This window comes from Parasteatoda tepidariorum, chromosome 3 (assembly GCF_043381705.1).
Source record: "Parasteatoda tepidariorum isolate YZ-2023 chromosome 3, CAS_Ptep_4.0, whole genome shotgun sequence".
Lineage (NCBI taxonomy): Eukaryota > Metazoa > Arthropoda > Arachnida > Araneae > Theridiidae > Parasteatoda > Parasteatoda tepidariorum.
The window spans coordinates 18,562,598-18,583,274 of record NC_092206.1 but is presented as its reverse complement, the minus strand read 5'-3'; the positions used below and the strand labels follow the sequence as shown (position 1 = coordinate 18,583,274).

General features: G+C 28.5%; 1 protein-coding gene across 1 annotated transcript in view; it reads left to right on the top strand.

Annotated features, from left to right (window-relative positions):
- The first annotated feature begins 1,002 nt into the window (after positions 1-1,002).
- LOC107457369 (solute carrier family 2, facilitated glucose transporter member 1) overlaps positions 1,003-20,677 on the top strand; it is a 61,148-nt gene continuing 41,473 nt past the window's right edge. Inside the window, exon 1 of the mRNA XM_043045334.2 lies at positions 1,003-1,141. Coding sequence (XP_042901268.1) covers positions 1,082-1,141 — 60 coding nt within the window. The 5' untranslated portion in view covers positions 1,003-1,081. The remainder of the gene's footprint in view (positions 1,142-20,677) is intronic.

Here is a 20,677-nt window from a genome sequence, read left to right as displayed (position 1 = left end):
ATTTTCATTGAACGGATTGAACTCAAAATTTGACAATATTCAAAAATAAGAAAGAGAGAGGGAAAGAAAGAACTTAGATGTAGCCAAATGAAACATCTGAATATTTATGTTGAAAATTTTAAAAATATAGAAATCTTAATTCAAGAATTTAAGAGAGATAAAATCCGTTTCTTTTTTGAAATGATATAAAGACAAATGATTATAACTAAAGAGTAAAATTACTTCTCTATTATTTCTTATTAGTGTGTCTGACATCCTATTTTTCTAAGTTTAAGTAACCTTTTTTTTTCTAAGTTAAAAGTTTTCTAAGTTTCTAGTTTTTACTAAGTTAACATTTCTAAGTTGAGTAACATTTTTTTTCCAAGTACGGTTGATCATTTTTCAAATCTAGGTAATAATTCATTTCGTTTCGAGGAAATGTCCTAAGATAAAATTACAATATTTTTACATTTTATTGACAAAGTAATTTTTCATTTTATTTTATTTTATAACCTTCGTTGAGCAGCGAACCAATTTTTGGGTTTTCGACTACCAATGTTCAACTCCGTAGCCTAGTAATTTCGAGCCCAATCCAGAAGACAAGGGTACTCCTGGATCAAGAAATGGGAGAAATTTACCTTCGTGGAGGACTTTTTGATGGAACTAACTCTTATTTGCGTTACATGGAGTGAAAAACCACGAGAAACTCTCATGGTTAGCCTGACGGCAAAAGGACTTTAACCAATATTTTTTTGTGAAAAATATTGACTTTAAAAAAGGAAAAACAATTATAAATACGAAGCAATCATGGGGGCTGCTGATTGGAGCAAGCTGGGTCTGAGCCACCTAGCCCCTAAGTAAATTCGTAAGCTATTGGGTTTATCAAAACTAGGATTTATCTTCTGCAGTTCCTTCCCAGCGATTTCAGTCAACTAATTAATCAAAGTAAATAATGGAACACAAATCTAACTTTATCATCAAAACATTGCTTTCTAGATTTTTCAAAATTATCGGTGTATTCTTAACTAGCGTAGCATGGAGCTTATTTATAGAGTTGTGAAAATTTAGTTATTTGTTTGTGATAAACTTGGTTGAAATTACAATGAAAATCCATCCCCTGAAAGAAACTTCAAAGCTGATTGAAGAAAATTCTTTCTTTGAAGTAAGTTCTAAAATGATATTTTAAAGAATGAATTCAACTTGAGAATAATAAATTGTTTGGCAACTAGGTTTATATACAGGTTATAGATTAAATACCTAATATCTAAATGGGACTAAATATTAGATAGTCTCCAAGTGTAAATGTTAACCTCTTGCTTTCAGTATAATAATTTCCGCTAAGTTTGATTTTCTCAAAATTTTTCAATACCTTTTAATTTTTTAATAAGAACATTGTTTCAAAGATCTTAAATTACAATTGTCAGATTCAAAATAATATTAAATTACCTTACTGTACGGCAATGACATTTCTCATAACAAAAAAAACCATAATTTTGGGTTATTAAAACCAAAATATATGGTATTTAGGGCATTTATATGGTTATTTTTTCGTTTATATGAAAATGGTTTACGGTAATTCTGCTTTCCAAAATTATAGTTTTTATTTCGACACATTTAGTAAAAAATGCAAAACTGAAAAGAAAATTTAATCGAATAAATAATTTTCATGTCATGCTCTAAGGCAAGATATCATGATAAGATTATAAAATTTTATTATGTATTATAACACCATGTTTCAGCCTTATGGTGTTCCCAAAGAGCCAAAAACATGGTAGTCTTAACCATGTTTCGGTAGTATTTACTATATTTTACAGTACATAAAATAATGCAAAAAGTCAAAATTAATTATTTTTTTATGTATAATTTTAAAAAAAAGTTGTTTAAGTTTGCTTAATTGGAACTTTTTCGTTCAAAAATATTTTATCGCATTTATTTGTTCATTTTCTTTTCTTCAAGTATCTATTTGGACAGTTTATGGCACGTAAATATCTTTAGATTTGAATCAGTGGTTTTTGTTTCTACACCGAAATGCGAAATACACTATAAAAGTATTTTACAGCACATAAAACATGACAAAAGTTTAATTAATTGAGTTATTTTCTTGTTTAAAAAGTATTTTATTACGTTTTTTGTTTATTTTCTTCTGATCTACATATTTCTAAGTAAAAATCGCCTTTTCTACTTATATTTAAAACTCGGGTCACAAGAGGTTTAAAGGCTTAATTGCTAATAAATAAAAGATTTAAGGTTGAAGGTTAAATAAAAGGTTTTACGTAGTTTTATATTCACTTTGCACTGAAATGATTCTTTGGTTTAAGACTCTGCTTTAAATTTTAAAATCAAAAGCATTTTTTTAAATAATCCAAATTACAGTATCTGACTAATGCTAAAACATGATTTTGAGCAAAATTTTCGAAATTTATAAATTTAGAATTCCTGTACTCTTATCTTTCTAAAAATACTTTATGTTTGTCTGAATTCCAATTATTTATTAAGTTATAGCAGTTTTTTGTGTAAGGTGTTAACTGCGGATAAACTAATGAAAGTCTTCAAATGAGTTTATCTCAAAATCAGATTTTTTTTAAACATTTTTCATCACCTTAAATAAGATATCTCATGCTGTTTTTAAAATAATTGTTTACGATTTTTCATGAATGTTTATGATATTAGCACACGCGTGCTGAACAACAGACAGAGCGAGAAAAGTGGAATTTCATTTTTATGGATGTTTTTTCACGAAGACACGTGGGGAAATTTTTAAAACTTTGCTTTTTTAACTACATTGATCCCTAACTCAGAAGTATATGCACTTGCTTTTAAGATCAAAAATATAGTTATTAGTCTTCAAAATACAATCCTCAAAGCATTTTTTGCTTTAGAGGATAAAAATTTTTTACAGTGTTTAGCGTATATGCAAAAAAGTCTTTTTTTTAACCTAAAAATAGCCATTTACAATAATAAAAATAATTTTTGCTAGTTTTATATGTTTTTATGCACAATAAAGCAATTAAACTAGTTTTTTTTACATTTTATATTATTATTTTTTAAAAAAAAGTTGTCGAAACTAGTCGACTACCTTAAAAATTGCAATCCTTAATCTATTTTCTATGCAGTTTTTTCATTCTTGCGCAACGCAATTAAATGTTATTATCACATAATGCTATAAAATGTCATTATCACATAATGTCAAAAATTAATCATAAATTCAAACTTATCCGTTTTAAACACTCATTTAATAAGGGCGGAACTTAATAGAACTTAAATAACTTAGGAAGAGGGAACTTAACTAAGAGGGAGAAAGAAATGGTAATTTTAAATCATTACCAAAAAGATTTTTTGATTGTTTATATTTTTTATTCCTATATTATATTTTTTATTATTTTGATTGTTTATATTTTTTATCTCAATTACAAACACATAATCGAAGAGGAAGTAAAAATTACGGTATAAGGTACCGGCACTTTAAATGCATCAATCGTAAAATCTAATTTACCGTAAAATATTATACCGTAATTTATACAGTAATATTTATTTAATTTGAGTGATTCAAGGTATTTTACGGTAAGTATTACTGTAAAAATTACGGTATATCAGATTTTTTGTTCCTTAATAGGTTCCGGTAAAAATTTTCGGCACCCTATTTCTTACAGTAATTTTATCCGGAATTTTTTACGGTGTACCAAGTAACATTCTGAAAATGTGTGATAAGTTTGATTTACTCAAAAATAATGCTTTCTTAAGCTATTTATAGTGGAACAACTCAGTTTGGAAATTAATATTAAACTATTATGAAATGAAAAAATTTTTCTTGTCAAAAAATCAAATGAAAAAGCTTTTAATGGAAAAATGAGCTTATCAATTCCATGCTCCAGATTTATTCATTAAAGCTGATGTGCATACATTTTCAAAAAGACCTTCTCTACGGAGTTCTTCTATAGGCCTAAATACATGATTCTTAAAGAGGAAAAATAAAAAAAATTACTTTGTGTTTTTTTCATTTTGAAATTATGTATGATATTTCAAGAAGGAGTTTTAAAAATTCTGATTTATTGTACATTGTATAAAACCTTACAGATATTTATAACACAACGTTCATATACTTCCGATCTACTTTTCTTTCTATAAAAAGGCAGGATTAATAAAGCCTCGCGCTTAAACGGGGTTTATCTTGATATAACGGAAGTCATGCTTAGATAATTTCGAAAATAAACAGAGTGCCTCGTGTATCAATTGATAAAAAATTTTCGGACCATGCTTAGGTCAACACACAAGTCATTCCTTCTTTTATCGATATTTTGCCTTAGTTATACCACGAAGATTTTTTAAAGAAAATATCGTTTTTCTGACAAAATTTATTTCGCACAACATTAAACATGCCTATTTTTACTAGTTTTGAAGAAATTTAGAAAACTTCCTGTGTATCCCTCCGCCTTATGTTATGCTTCCGCGGTGATGCGTGAACAGGTTTAATATTCTAGGATGTTTTATTGTGATTTGTGCTTAAATTTACGCGTAATTTTACCATTCATAAGAGTTTTCCGTAATTTATAAATTCTAACTGGTCCTAAGGCAAATGTTACAAAATTAATAGTAACTTTGTATTTCATGTTTTTCCTGGACTTTTATACAAAACCTTCGGAGTACAGAGGGAGTTTAGGCATTTGCTTCTCCCTCAATAGGTTTTGTTTTATGGCTACCGGGACCGGTAACCCCTGAAGACGTTGGCTTCGGTGGTCATATTTTTATTTCCTTTGTTTCCTTTATTGCTACAAAAATTAATAACACAGCATAAATAAAGTGTAAGGTTAGCCATGTTTTGAGTGTTAACCCTTATTTGGCTATATTTGTGTAAAATAGCGTCATTTGTTATTTTTTGGATAGCATCATAGAAAGCTTGCTGAGTCTTCCCAATTCATTTGTGGTTTGTTTTGTGAAAATTAGATTGTAAGAACGTGTTATATTGAAAACACTACAAGTACAATAATATTTTTTTCCAATGGCTGAGATTGACAAACTCTTAACAAGAAGAATAAGCATATAAAAGAGAAAAAAGTCAATGACTCATTAGCAGATGTATAGCACTCCAATATCTGTTCACTTCGGAGTCTCCTTGTACAGCCGAACATTCCATCAAGTGCTTCCTATCCATTACTTCGAATTTCCTACAGAGTGGGCAATTCGGACTCGTAAAAATAGTATAATAATATTGGATGGTGCGTTTTTTCAAGCTAAGGCTTAAAAATCATTCAGAAGCAGTGACCCGGAAGACATTTTAACCCCTAGCGCCATCTGTGCTTAGCTTTACAGGGTCAGCCATCCATATATCTGTAAATACGAGTATGTTTTTATTTCCTGAATAAACATATGACAAAAAAATTTGCCGTAGGCTTGATATTGACCGGCAGTCGCAATTCCTTCATTTAGATACGATTTGCCTTGAAGTAGTTATTTATTCACGGTTAAGTTCCTTGTTGATCACTTCCAACTCTGTAATCAAAATATCACAGTTCATTACTTATGAACACATCTTTTGTTGACAATTTGTTTACTGCAATTTCATTGATGTGCATACTTACTAATGAAAAATGACACGTCGCAACTCATTAGTAGCATTAATTACATAATAATTTGCTATTATGTTTACGACAGTAATTTGATGATAATAATAATAGATGCCAGTACAAAAACAAAATCAAATATGTACGGTCAATAAAATAAGAAGAATCAGTTTTAATGACTTTTTTTAGTATCATTTCTCTGTTGATTTTGTCTTGTATAGAATATTATTTTCATTCCAATTTGTACTTTTTACCAAAATTAAGAATCATTAGAGTCTATAATGCTTTCACCTTTCTCTGAAACGAATTAGTATAGTTTCTCCATTTATTTTTCTTTTTTGTACATAGCTTATTATTTTTTTTTTCAACTTGTGCATGTTACTAAGAATTAATTAAATCTCATTAGAGTCAATAATAGTATGGGGATTTTTCACGGTTCCCCTGAAAGAATCTTCTTTTCTAAATTTCTAAATTAATTCTTTTCACTAATCTTTCTAAGTTAATTTTTGCTTTCTAGAAATTTCTATTTTCTTAAGTTATTACCAAATAACAAATTTAATTAAGCGTCATTTGCGTCAATAAGAGTATGGCGTTTTTTTTTACGTTTCTCCTAAAATCTAATATGAATTAGTATTATTTCTCCATTAGTTTTGCGTTTCAATACATAACTTATTCTTTTATTTCAATTACTGTTGATTTTAAATTATTTAGTTTTACAGATTCACATTTTGAAAGCATAAAAGGAATGAACGCAAGGTCTTAAGGAACTTGAGGAATACTAATTTGGTGACGTAATCCACCATTGTTTTCATATTCATACTGATCATTGAATTTTTCTGACGTAGCGAATAAAAAAATATTAAGTATCAAAGAGTGTGCAAAAAACTCCTTTTTTTTAACAACAGAAGATAGTAAATGTAATCTTTGAAATATTTGAAAGAAATAAAATAGTCGGCAGTCTTAATTTTTCTTATCAAAGGCGAATTCTAAGTCAATAGAAAAATATTTAATTTTTAATACGGCTCAACCGAACGAATCACTTGAAAATTTCGAATGAATTTTAAAATCGGAGGCAAAATTTGCTTTCTGCAACCGCTGCCCAAATTTTGGAATGATTGAATAAACGGTTCTTGAGTTATAGAAGAGACACACAGACAGACAAATGTTTATTTTATTATTATATGAACAAAACAACAATGGCATAATATAGTAAGAAACAATAACGTAAACAGAATGAGAAAAACTTAAATAAGTAATTATAAAATGCAATAGTAAAATCAATAAAAAAAGTCAAACCGAAATATCTACAAGATAGGAGTCTGCTAAATGAAAAAGTAATAACAATGTTAATAAATCTTCAGTAACAGCATGAACAATAACGGTAATAACAACAACAAGAAAAAATATTAATAATAATTTATCAGAATTATCAAATTTTATCACGTATTATAACAGTATATTTAATTGAAATTTTACCAAAATTATTACCAAAGCGCTTCATGAAATTTACCAAGTTTTATGGCATTCCCATAGAGCCGGGAAAATGGTAATTGTTATCATTTTTGGTAATTGGTAGGTTTGATTATACATTTTCTTAAGACAAACAATATAACAAAGAGTTTAAATATGAGTGTAATAGTTTGATTGCACTCATATTTAACCTCCTGTCGTTATCCCAGGAAAAACATTATATCATTTGTGAAAGTATGCCTGCTTGAAAACTCCTTAACTTGTGAAAAAGTGTTGACGTATTTGACCTATAACTCAGATAATCTAATTTTCAATGTATATACGATTCTAGGAAAACTCTTCATTAAATTAGACGTCAAAAGTGTCGGCTTTTTTGAAGTAATAAGAATACAATGATCGCGAACTCTATCATAGTTATAGATAGAATATGTTAAAAGTATAGTGGAAATATGACATTATACCTTCTAATTGTAAAGAAAAGTGAGTTTTAGTTTTATTAAGCATCAAAAAGTTAGTAAAACTAGTAAATAAAAATAAAAATGCAATATGAATTAGGTGCAAAAACCGTTTACAACTAGTACGGTTAAAAAGCAATAAATACAAAACTATGTGGTTTTTTTAACCATTAACAACTAGCATGTAGCTTCATTAGGTGAGCCTTAGTTGGTGCGATAATGATAATACTATGGTTGTTTAACTGTATTAGGTGAAAGCAGTTAATAGACGATTTTCACTCAGTTAACAGTTTGAATACCATCTTATTTACGGTTATTTGACTGTTTTGTTTGAATATGGTAAAATAAAAATTAAATAAATTGTTATTTAATTATTTTTTCCGAGAAATTTCTAACAGCGTATTGATTAACTTTGGCACTAAAAGCAATCAAATCACTCATGAAAGCAATATCATAAAAGCAATTGTTTTGTGTTCTTCGCCAATTTATCATTATTTAGAATTAATCGAATGTGACTCTGTATCACGTTAGAGTGTTTTAACTATATTTGGTCATAATAACTGATTGGAAGTTTGCGTGATTTTTTACTCCTAAATTGAAATTATTAATGTTATTTGGGTATTTTTAGTTGCTAAGCATTTTTCCAAACACGATTTTGTTCTGTTTGTGTTTATTTTTTCCCTTTAATAGTACTTAACCATGACCTTGAAAATTGTGCTCAAGGGTGACTTTCAAAGCAAAAACGTTGAGTTATTAAGAATTGTCAGTAATATTCTGAAATTTAAAATATTTAAAAAATATGAAATATATTGCTGCAATATATATATGAATGAAATGAAATATATTGCTGCAATATATGTATAAATAAAATGAAATATATTGCTGCAATATATGCATAAATGAAATGAAATATATTGCTGCAATATATGTATAAATAAAATGAAATATATTGCTGCAATATATGTATAAATGAAATGAAATATATTGCTGCAATATATGTATAAATGAAATGAAATATAATGCTGCAATATATGTATAAATGAAATGAAATATGTTGCTGCAATATATGTATAAATGAAATGAAATGTATTGCTGCAATATATGTATAAATGAAATGAAATATGTTGCTGCAATATGTGTATAAATGAAATGAAATGTATTGCTGCAATATATGAATAAATGAAATGAAATATATTGCTGCTGAGCTAATTCTGTACATGCATTTAGGTGGTATATGTGACTATAAAGATTTGTCTAACTATCATCTCGTTGACACTTAAACTATGATCACCAATCATAAAAGTATTTAAAAAAAGTAAATAAATAAATCTTTTAATTATGCAGGGCAGGTTTAGCCGATAGTTAATAACTTATTTAAATAAAAATAAATTTTTAATTTAAAATTGCCCGGCATATTTAAAATAATTAACAAATATAAGAAATTCTAATTAAGGCAGTCTAAAAATATAATCAATGATTGGTGTATTCAATCATTGATTAAAAAAAGTATAAAAAAATAATCAATGATTGTTTTTGCAACTTTTGAATTAATTTTATAAGGTCTTTTCCTGTTGTTCCACATTTTCTTGCCCTTCATATGTTTACACGCGCTTAGAGTAATTGCGCAATTAAGAAATAAGGCGCCAAATCTTTCCCCCTCCCTTTATTATTATTATCATGTGTTTCTCAGTGAGGCAGAAGAATTTTAATAAGATTTCTTAGATTTCTATCAAGGAATAAGTTTTCATTTATTTGAAGGTTTGAACGGTTTTAGCATGGAGGGGATAGGGTTTGAAGAAGAATATAAGGTTTCAAAGGTTGCAAAACTGACATGTCTTCCAGAGTAAGATTTCCAACCGGTAATGCAAGTACAGTCCCAGTTAAAAAAATGACAAGGTCATTACAACAAGTGTAAAAGATTTTTGTAAAAGAAAGTGTAAAAGAAGAACTATATGTCATATATGTGATGAAAAAATTCTCGAGCTGCATCATTTAGTTTTTGCATGAATATCAATCGAAATCAAAAAATAATATTGACGAAAATTTTTAAGTACATTTTACGAGTTTTGCTATCTGAGACATTCTAAATAAACTATTAAATTACATTTTGATTAATGTATCTGTCGAGCCAAAAGTGCCGAAGGAATGGTATTTTAAGAATAACGACAAGAAATAAATTTTTTTTATAAGTGGAGAAGCAACAAAAACGTAATGCTAAGTTCTCGACCCGACTATAATATTATGTTAAATATGAGTACTCTTAAAGTGTGTTTCATGTGGCTTTATTAGGAATTCAATCCAGAAAATTTGACAGCTCACTGCATCACAAAGAAGCAGAAAAATAACAAAGAACCAATTCTACAATTTAGGTAAAGTGAACAAAAAAGAACACTAAACATTTGAATCAACAAACATTTCAACTATATAGAATTTTAAACATTAACATGAAAAAGGTAAAGTTAGTGAAAATTCAAGAGATTTCTTGCGTCCCAATACAATTTAGTGACATTCCCACTTTTCTGGGAGTTCCTATCTAGTCCCTTGCACAACAAGAGGTGATCAGAGTTTAATACACCTGTGTCACAAATTGGGCATGTTTTGCTGGGAAGAATTTTTATGTTACATAAATGTTCTGATAAGCAATCGTAGCCTGTTTTAAGCCTAAAATGGGCTACTGCTTCTTTATGGGGTTGGTAACAGAGAAATTTCCAATTGTCTTGAATATTTTCTCATATTTTGCATTTTGATTTTATAGTTAAATCATAATTATTTATTTCGTTGAGTTTTTTTCATAGCGTATTTTTTAAGAGTATCAGGTGCGATGGTTGTTATTTCTTGAGGCATAGTTGTTCCGTTTTTTTGACAGATAATCTGCGTTCTCATTGCCTTTGACACCAATATGTGAAGGGATCCACAGTATAACTATAGTTTTATTCATTTCCTTGAGGAGGTTTAGATCGAGCTGAATTTCGTTTAACAGCTTAGTTTTAAAACATTGGTTTTCTGTGATTGCTTGAATTGCAGAAATGGAGTCTACCAATAGAACCACTCTTAGAAACTCATCAGATCTTGTTTTTAGGTTCTGCAATGCTAGATAAATTGCTTGGATCTCTGCATCAAGTACTCTTAAAGTTTAATTTTGTCAATAACACTAATCGCTTTATATGGATATTTGAATGAAGGTATATGACATTCTAGGAAATAAAAAAACAACCATTCTTTTGATTTCCTTATCGGTTTTTTATGTGTAAAGGTTGTGTAAATAAGAAGTGGTGATTCTGTATTGTTGTACAGAATCACCACTGTATTCTGTATTGCAGTACCAGAAATGTAGTAGCAATAGAGACGTGAGAAACTCAACGCAGATTGCTCTTTCATTAACCGGTTCACATAATAGCATCGAAAATGATTCTAAACAATATGCAGTAATGCGATTTTTAGTGACTGAAGATGAGCGTAGTGCGAATATTTATCTCCGAATATTTTTTTTATAGTGAACACGATCTAAAACAAACAACCACTTGAAAAATGGTATTAAAGTTTTTTTTAAAAATGGTTTATATCAATAACGTATCTTCTAAAGACCAAGGGCAAGCAAACATCATTGATGTCCCATAAATTAATTTCTTCCCTGCATTAGAATATAACTTATTTTGTTAGCCATACACGAAGTAACTTTACGGCCAAACCTATTTTTATTTCTTTAAAAAAGATAATAGGTTATTCAAAAGTGCCTTCCACAATGCCTAATGGATTCTAAAAGAAATGTTCCAAACTATGTTAACTTTATTACAATGTAACTTTTTTCGCTTGAGACGCATAAAGTAAATCATTTCCAGGCAAAACATGTTTATATTACTTTTAATATTAATATTAGGTGATTCTAAAATGTCTTCCTAAAAGACATCTCAAAGTGTCTCTCAAAATATTTTCATTTCTTAAAGAAATGTTCTAAATAATGTCAAATTCATAGTAATGTAACTTTTTTTTGTCTTGAGACGCATCGCATAAAATAAATCATTACCAGGCAAAACCTATTTATATTACTTCTAACAGTAATATAAGGTTAATCAAAAATGTCTTCTTAAATGACTTGTTAAGGTTTCTCCCAAAATGTCTTCACTTCTTAAAGAAACGTTCTAAACCATGTCAACTCCGTAACAATGTAACTTGTCATGCTTGAGACACATGAAGTAAATCATTACCAGACAAAACTTATTTATATTACTTTTAATACAAATAATAAGTTATTCAAAAATATCTTCCTAAATGTCTTCTCAGAGTATCACCCAAAATGTCTTCATTTCTTAAATAAATGTTCTAAAACCTATGTCAGCTTCATTATAATGTATCTTTCTTTCTACCTGATAGTAAATCCTTCTCAGGGAAAGCCTATTTATATTACATTCAATAGCAATATTAGGTTATTCAAAAATATCTTCCTAAATTACTTCTCAGTTTTGCAAAATGTCTCCAATTTTAAACGAAATGTTCTAAATTAAGTCAATTACTTTTAAATGAAAAATCTAACTTAGCAAATTAAGCTAGAAAAAGAACATTAAGTATCAAACCAAAGTGTTTACATTCTCACTCTGTTTACAATGCTTAGTCTCGTTTTTCTTTTCTATTACATTTCAGTCACCATTATGTCACTCTTACGTGAAAATGTCATTAAGGGCTGATGAGATGAAAATAGTTTCAAAATGTTTTTCTTTCATTCTCTCTCTCTCCTTGAAACATCGTTGATCTACAAAAGCTTTAAAGAGGTTAAATCAAGCAGAACACTTATTTGGCATTGACATAAGCGTACTAGAAACCATGAATGCAATTGAAAGATTGTGTCTGAATGTTATACTATAAGTGCCAATATCCTTTCCATTCTAATCTAAATAAACTTCGACCTTCAGCCCCCACAATTTCTAAATCATGTTTGAAATATTTTTTTCTCCATTTAAGGTATACGATGTGTGATCTAATTTCATGAATAACGCGCTATAATATGATGCTTAATATACAATAGGTTCTCTATAACTCGAACATAGATAAATTGAAATGCTGGATATACGAAATTTCCCGTTAACCAAAATCAATAACTTTGATCTAATGATCTGATTTTCCAACGATAACATGCACTCTTCATTGAATCTGGATAGCACCATAAATACATAACAGATTCTTTATAACTCGTACATAGATAAATTGAAATGTTGCATATACGAAATTTCTTGTCTACCGTAACGAATAACTTTGATCTAACGATCTGATTTTCCAATGATAACATGCACTCTTCATTGAATCTGGATTGCACCATTAATATATAACAGATTCTCTGTAACTCGAACATAGATGAATTGAAATGTTAGATGTACGAAATTTCCTGTCTGCTGTAATGAATAAGTTTGATCTAACGATCGGATTTTCCAATGATAACATACACTCTTCATTGAATCTGGATTGCACCATAAATATATAATAGGTTCTCTATAACTCGAACATAGATAAATTGAAATGTTGCATATACGAAACTTCCTGTCTACCGTAATGAATAATGCTGGCTATACAAAATTTCCTGTCAACCATCAATAACTTTGATCTAATGATCTGATTTTCCAATGATACCATACAACTCTTCATTGAATCTGGAATGCCCCATGAAGTTTCACACTAATAAATGGGGACGTAATTCTAAGTAACAAAATCGGAAATAAAAACTTACTCTCTACAAATAAATAAAATATTTTAGCGTCTCATTTGGAATTCGTGAAAAAATGTGATTATCTGATTAAAGATAACAACAGTTTATTGGTTATAATTGATGTCGAACCATTAATAAATCCAACTAAAAATGGGTGCTAAGAGTGTTTCACTTAGAGGATTTGTAAGGATAATTTTCCTTCAGAAAATAATTTATTTCTCATTAAAAGAAGGAAACGGGACAATAATCGCACGTTGATGACATCCAAAATATACTTTTCCCTAAATTTAGAAATGGTTAAAAAAATACTTAATGTATCTTTACCAAAATATATAGCGCATATATTGTAATTAGATTTTCTAATTTTATATTGAAAGCTAAGCAAGATTAAATGAAAAAACCCATAGCGGAATAATAATTGTTATCCGAAAAGTTACTTGTAGCAACTTATTCATCCAAAAATAAACATCGAAACTTAGATTATGACTCCAAAATTTAAAATTTCGTAATATAAAATAAATTTATTTATTTTATTATAAAATAAAAAGAATTGTTTTAATTACTTGATTAAAAATTTCATTCGCTTCAAAAATAAGCAAATTGGAAATAACAGCCAACACGACTCAAGTGCTTAAAAACCAGTGTCCATTTTCAAGACTTTCCAGAAGTGAATGAGAAGAAGAAAAATGTATTGTAATATAAACGGAAAATTACCAACGAAAAATGAAAAAATAAAGGTGAGAAAAAGACAGGAAAAACCACAGTGGCCGAGAGGGGCAAATCTGGGTAAAATGCATTTCTACGGGGTATGGAGATGTGGTGAAGAAATATTGTCGTTAACAAGGGAATCAGCTTTAATATGAATAAAACAAGATTCCAGGGTATCAAGATGAGCTGACGTGGCTGCGATGGAAATAGTTTTGGCATTGTCAAAATTGAATTTATGCCCAAGATTCTAACAATGTGCGGCAATTGATAGTTTTTCGAATTCTTGATGACAGACATGACGAATATTATAATTATTTTAATATGATTTCAAATCACTTTTGTTTCGTCTTATTCACACCTGGCAAATCTTGAAAAATGGGAGCCTGTTTCTGAGCACTTGAAGTGAATGAAGTTTTCAATCAAGTAATATCTTACTGCTTCAGTTTCTTGCATTTATTCATTTAATTTTTATAATTGTTGAGCCATTCGATACAACATATTTTATTTGAAAAGAAAACATTTAAAAATTATATTAACACTCCAAAAACATGTTATCCATTTTATCCATTGAATAAACCATTCAGTTTTAGAAGTACATGTAGTGATGGACCCCAGGTGCTTTGAGTTATGTGTTGACTTTCATTTATAAAGTGATCACTCAGTCTCTAATGATTAGACACTCTTTTCAATGAAGTCAAGAAGACAAGTTGAAAAGTTTTGATACTTCGTGAAAGAACGTTTCATTTTTTTTTACTTATGGCCATGAGTAATTTTGCTATCTTAGATTAGTTTTGTTAGTTAAAGTGAGGGCTCAATTTTTTATTAAAGAATGTGTTGATTTTTGTGTCGAAGTATTGCCAAAAAGGTACAGAGTGCTGCCATCTAGTGAGTCAGATGGAGTGAGAGAGGGAATTGCTATACAGTCAGTATAGAACAGAGAAATGTAATCGGATTTTGTCTTTGAAATCAGGTGATAATCGAAACCTAGAGATGAGTAGAATGTTTTGTACTCACTAAAATTTATAATCATCAGTGAGAAAGTAGGTGAAGTGATGGCATGGACAGAACCACGTAAGTGCCGGTCGTCATAGTGATGCATCAATTTATTTGATGCTAACTCCTCCTCAATATGAATTGCAGCCAAATTAAATACTTAATTTTTTTTTTCTTCATATGAAATTCATTAAAATTAGATTTTCGAGTTTTACATTATTTCAAAACTATCGTAAATAATTTATTGCCCGAAGTGTTACTCGATTTATATTTTATATGAAAATAAAATTTGAAAACTTTATGAGAAGCTCAAAGTGCAAAATTGAATATTAAAATAATTTTAGTTTGCGAAAAAGTATTGCTTTCCGCAATTTATTATTTTAATTTTTTTAACAAATTAAAATAAAGCTTTTTTTTCGGGGTTAAAAATTATTTTGCCCTAAAAAAATTTTATTAATACTCAATTAGAACTAGCAATAGTTTGTAAAAATATGCGACTATTTTTATGTTATTTTACAGTAATAACATATATTTACTAAACAAATTTAAGTGAGTGACTTACACAAATTCAACTCTTTTATCTAAATATTGTGTTTTTTTTCCCTTCAGATTTTAATTTTTGGGATTAAAACGTGAGGAGCAAATTTTACAGAGGCAATTATCCTGTCTAGCTACAATTTATCCTTCTAATTATCTTTTGTTTGTGTAATTTTTGCAGAAACAACTATTTTTTAAAACTATTTTCCATCTTTAATGGTATATTATTACTTCATTCCATCAGATTATTTATCAAACTTAAAAAATATATTTGTGTTACTAGGTTTAATCTTTTTACAAGTAGGGGAGAGTGGGGTCAATTGTAACATTTTTTACTTAACTATTTTTAACTAACAAAAAATCCAATATGTTATTAGTATTAATTGACAGACGAGTAAAGTAGACTATCCTCTACTAGAAAAAAAATANAATCAATAACTTTGATCTAATGATCTGATTTTCCAATGATAACATGCACTCTCCATTGAATTTGGATTGCACCAAAAATATACAAATGGTTCTCTATAACTCGAACATAGATAAACTGGAATGTTGGATGAACAAAATTTCCTGTGTACCGTAATGAATAACTTTGATCTAATGATCGGAATTTCCAATGATAACATGCACTCTTCAGTGAATCTGTATTGCACAATAAATATACAAAAGGTTCTCTATAACTCGAACATAGATAAATTGAAATGTTTGATAGACAAAATGTCCTGTTAACCATAATCAATAACTTTGATCTAATGATCTGATTTTCCAATGATAACATGCACTCTCCATTGAATTTGGATTGCACCAAAAATATACAAATGGTTCTCTATAACTCGAACATAGATAAACTGGAATGTTGGATGAACAAAATTTCCTGTGTACCGTAATGAATAACTTTGATCTAATGATCGGAATTTCCAATGATAACATGCACTCTTCAGTGAATCTGTATTGCACAATAAATATACAAAAGGTTCTCTATAACTCGAACATAGATAAATTGAAATGTTTGATAGACAAAATGTCCTGTTAACCATAATCAATAACTTTGATCTAATGATCTGATTTTCCAATGATAACATGCACTCTCCATTGAATTTGGATTGCACCAAAAATATACAAATGGTTCTCTATAACTCGAACATAGATAAACTGGAATGTTGGATGAACAAAATTTCCTGTGTACCGTAATGAATAACTTTGATCTAATGATCGGAATTTCCAATGATAACATGCACTCTTCAGTGAATCTGTATTGCACAATAAATATACAAAAGGTTCTCTATAACTCGAACATAGATAAATTGAAATGTTTGATAGACAAAATGTCCTGTTAACCATAATCAATAACTTTGATCTAATGATCTGATTTTCTAATGATAACATGCACTCTCCATTGAATTTGGATTGCACCAAAAATATACAAATGGTTCTCTATAACTCGAACATAGATAAACTGGAATGTTGGATGAACAAAATTTCCTGTGTACCGTAATGATTAACTTTGATCTAATGATCGGAATTTCAAATGATAACATGCACTCTTCAGTGAATCTGTATTGCACCATAAATATACAAAAGGTTCTCTATAACTCGAACATAGATAAATTGAAATGCTTGATAGACAAAATGTCCTGTTAACCATAATCAATAACTTTGATCTAATGATCTGATTTTCCAATGATAACATGCACTCTCCATTGAATTTGGATTGCACCAAAAATATACAAATGGTTCTCTATAACTCGAACATATATAAACTGGAATGTTGGATGAACAAAATTTCCTGTGTACCGTAATGAATAACTTTGATCTAATGATCGGAATTTCCAATGATAACATGCACTCTTCAGTGAATCTGTATTGCACCATAAATATACAAAAGGTTCTCTATAACTCGAACATAGATAAATTGAAATGTTTGATAGACAAAATTTCCTGTTAACCATAATCAATAACTTTGATCTAATGATCTGATTTTCCTATGATAACATGCACTCTTCATTGATTCCGGAATGCACCATAAAGTTTCACACTAATAAATGGGGACGTTAATGGTAACAAAATCACAAATAAAAACTTCATATCTACAAATAAAAAAAATAATTTCGTGGCTCATTTGGAATTCGTTAAAAAATGTGATTATCTGATTAAAGAATACGACAGTTTATTGCTTATAATTGATGCTGAACCGTTAATAAAACAACCTAAAAATGGGTACTAAGAGTATTTCACTTAGAAGATTTGTAAAGATAATTTTCCTTCAGGAAATAATTTTTTTCGCATTAAAAGAAGGAAGTAACAAGAATAGGACAATAATCGCACGTTGATGACATCCAAAATATACTTCTCCCTAATTAAAAGATCTTAAAGTATCTTTACCAAAATATATAACATATATATTGTAATTAGATTTTCCAATTTTATATTGTAAAGCTAAGCAAGATTATATGAAAAAACCATAGCGGAAATATAAGTGTTATCCAAAAAGTTGCTTGTTACAACTTATTCATCCAGAAATAAACATCAAAGCTTAGATTATTACTCCAAAATTTAATCACATACGATAAATGTGTATATTTTAATATATAAAGAAATAATTGTTATAATTACTTGATTAAAAACTTCATTCACTTCAAAAATTAGCAAATTTGAAATAACAGTCGACATTTTTCAAGCACTTAAAAGCCGGCGTCCGTTTTCAAGACTTGCCAGATGTGAATGAGAAGGAAAATTTTTTTTTGTATAATATAAAACGTAAAATTATCAACGAAAAAGGGAAAAATAAAAGTGAGAAAAAAACAGGAAAAACCACAGTAGCCGAGAGGGGAAAATCCGGGTAAAATGCATTTCTACGTGGTATGGAGAGGTGGCGAAGAAATATTGTCGTTAACAAGGGAATCAGCTTTAGCATGAACAAAACAAGATTCCAGGCTATCAAGATGAGCTGACGTGACTGCAATGGAAATAATTTTGGCATTGTCAAAACTGAATTTATGCCCAAGGTTCTAACAATGTGCAACAATTGATGGTTTTTCGAAATCTTGGATGATAGACATGAATAATATAATTGTTTTAATATGATTTCAAGTCACTTTTATTTCTTCTTATTCACTCACGTCTGGCAATTGTTATAATTGTTAAGTTATTTGATATACGAGTAACGTATTTTATTTGGAAATAAAAATTTAAAAGTTATATCAACACTCCATTGAATAAACCATTCACGTTTTTGAAGTGCATGTAATGATGGACCCCTGAACTTATAGGTGCTTTGAGTTATGTGTTGACTTTCATTTATAAAGTGATCACCCAGTCTCGAATGATTAAACACTCCTTTTACTGAAGTCAAGAAGATAAGTTGTAAAGTTTTGATACTTCGTGAAAGAACGTTTAATTTTTTTACTTAAGGCCATAAGTAATTTCGCTATCTTAGATTAGTTTTGTTAGTTAAAGTGAGAACTCACCTTTTATCAAAGAATTGGTGTTGATTTTTGTGTCAAAGGAATTGTCAAAAAGGTACAGAGTGCTGCCATCTAGTGAGTCAGATGGAGTGAAAGAGGGAATTTTGCATCCAGTTAGTACAGGACAAGAGAAGTGTAACGCTGGAAGGTGGGATTTTGTCTTTGAAATGAGGTGATAATCGAAACTTAGAGATAAGGGGAATGTTTCGAAATGTAATGGCATGGACAGAATCACATAAGTGCCTGCCTGTGTAGTGTCGCGTTAGTTTTTTCGACTAAAATGATAACTGCACCACGATATGAAGCGCAGTCAAATTAAGTACTTAAATTTTTTCTTCATAAGAAATTTATTAAAATTAGATTTTCAAGTTTTATATTATTTCAAAACTATTAATTTATTGCTCAAAAAAGCTACTGGATTTATACTTTAAATGAAAATAAAAGTTGAAAACTTTATGAGGGATTCGAAGCTGTGAATTGAATATTAGAATCATTTTAGTTTACAAAAGAGTGTTGCTTTTTGCCATTTATTATTCTAATTTTTTTAACAAATTAATTTAAAGCTTTTTTTGGGATTAAAAATTATTTTGCATTAAAAAAATGTCTTAATACTCAATTAGAACCAACAGTAGTTTGTAAAAATATGCGACTACTGTTATGTTATTTTACAGCAATAACGCGTATTTACTAAGGAAATTTAAGTGAATGACTTACACAAACTAATCCTTTAATCTAAAAATAGTGGTTTTATGACTTTGATGTAATTCCGTGAGAGGCCTATATTTAAAACATTTAACCATCAAAATTATTTAAAATTTTAATGAAAATTACTCAAAATCCCTGAGAAATAACAAAAGTGAGCACAAATATTCAATTGTTATTAAAACTAATACATTTAATCAAAATTATTTAAAAGAAATTAAATCTAAATAAAGAAATAAATTAAAAAGTCTAATTTTAAAATGAGATTCTCACTTGCTTGCAAGTTCTTGATGTCTGTATGAAAGTTAAATTTTTGTTTAGCTACAATTATTTAATATTATTTTACAAAAGTATTAAATTTTGGCGCAATTATTTTAAAATAAATTTTAGTGCAGTCATTTTAAAATAAATTTGAATAAGAATATTTTCAAAATTTTATATTTTCTTAATGTAAATTGAATTATTTAATAGGGATATTCTATGAATTAGAATATTCTCAAACTTTTATATCATATAATCTTTAGAAAATTCACTGAATGAATACTTTTCATTTAAGAATATTTTCAAAATATTATTAATTTAGACCCAATCATTGAAGTATATATTCAAAAATGATCAATTTTGTCAGAATTATTAAAAATATTTTTAAAAATTATCGATTCGGAGACAAATATTTAAAAATAATTTTCAAATGATAGTTCTATCTAAGAATATTTTTCGAACAATAAACAATTTGATCTCAATTTTTTGTAAAGACATAAAACAAAATTCCTTTATAGCACGTCTTTTTTATCAACAACATTCACGCTCATCTCACACAAAAGAATGTAATTCTTCGAGACCTGTATTTAAATATGTAAGACAAGTAACTTAGACAAAAATTTTGGACAGACTCCTCGTTGATGCGATTCAACAGATTTTGGGATCTGAAATTGTCATTGCCCTCGAAAAATGAACGGAAAAAAAATTCCCTTTTTTATGATATGATAGCTGAGGTGTAAAAATTATCAATTTAATCACATTATTTAAAACATTTTCTAAAGAAAAAATTTCAAGTTGATCATAACTATTTAAAAGTATTTTCAAAAGATCAACAATTTAGTCACAATCATTTAA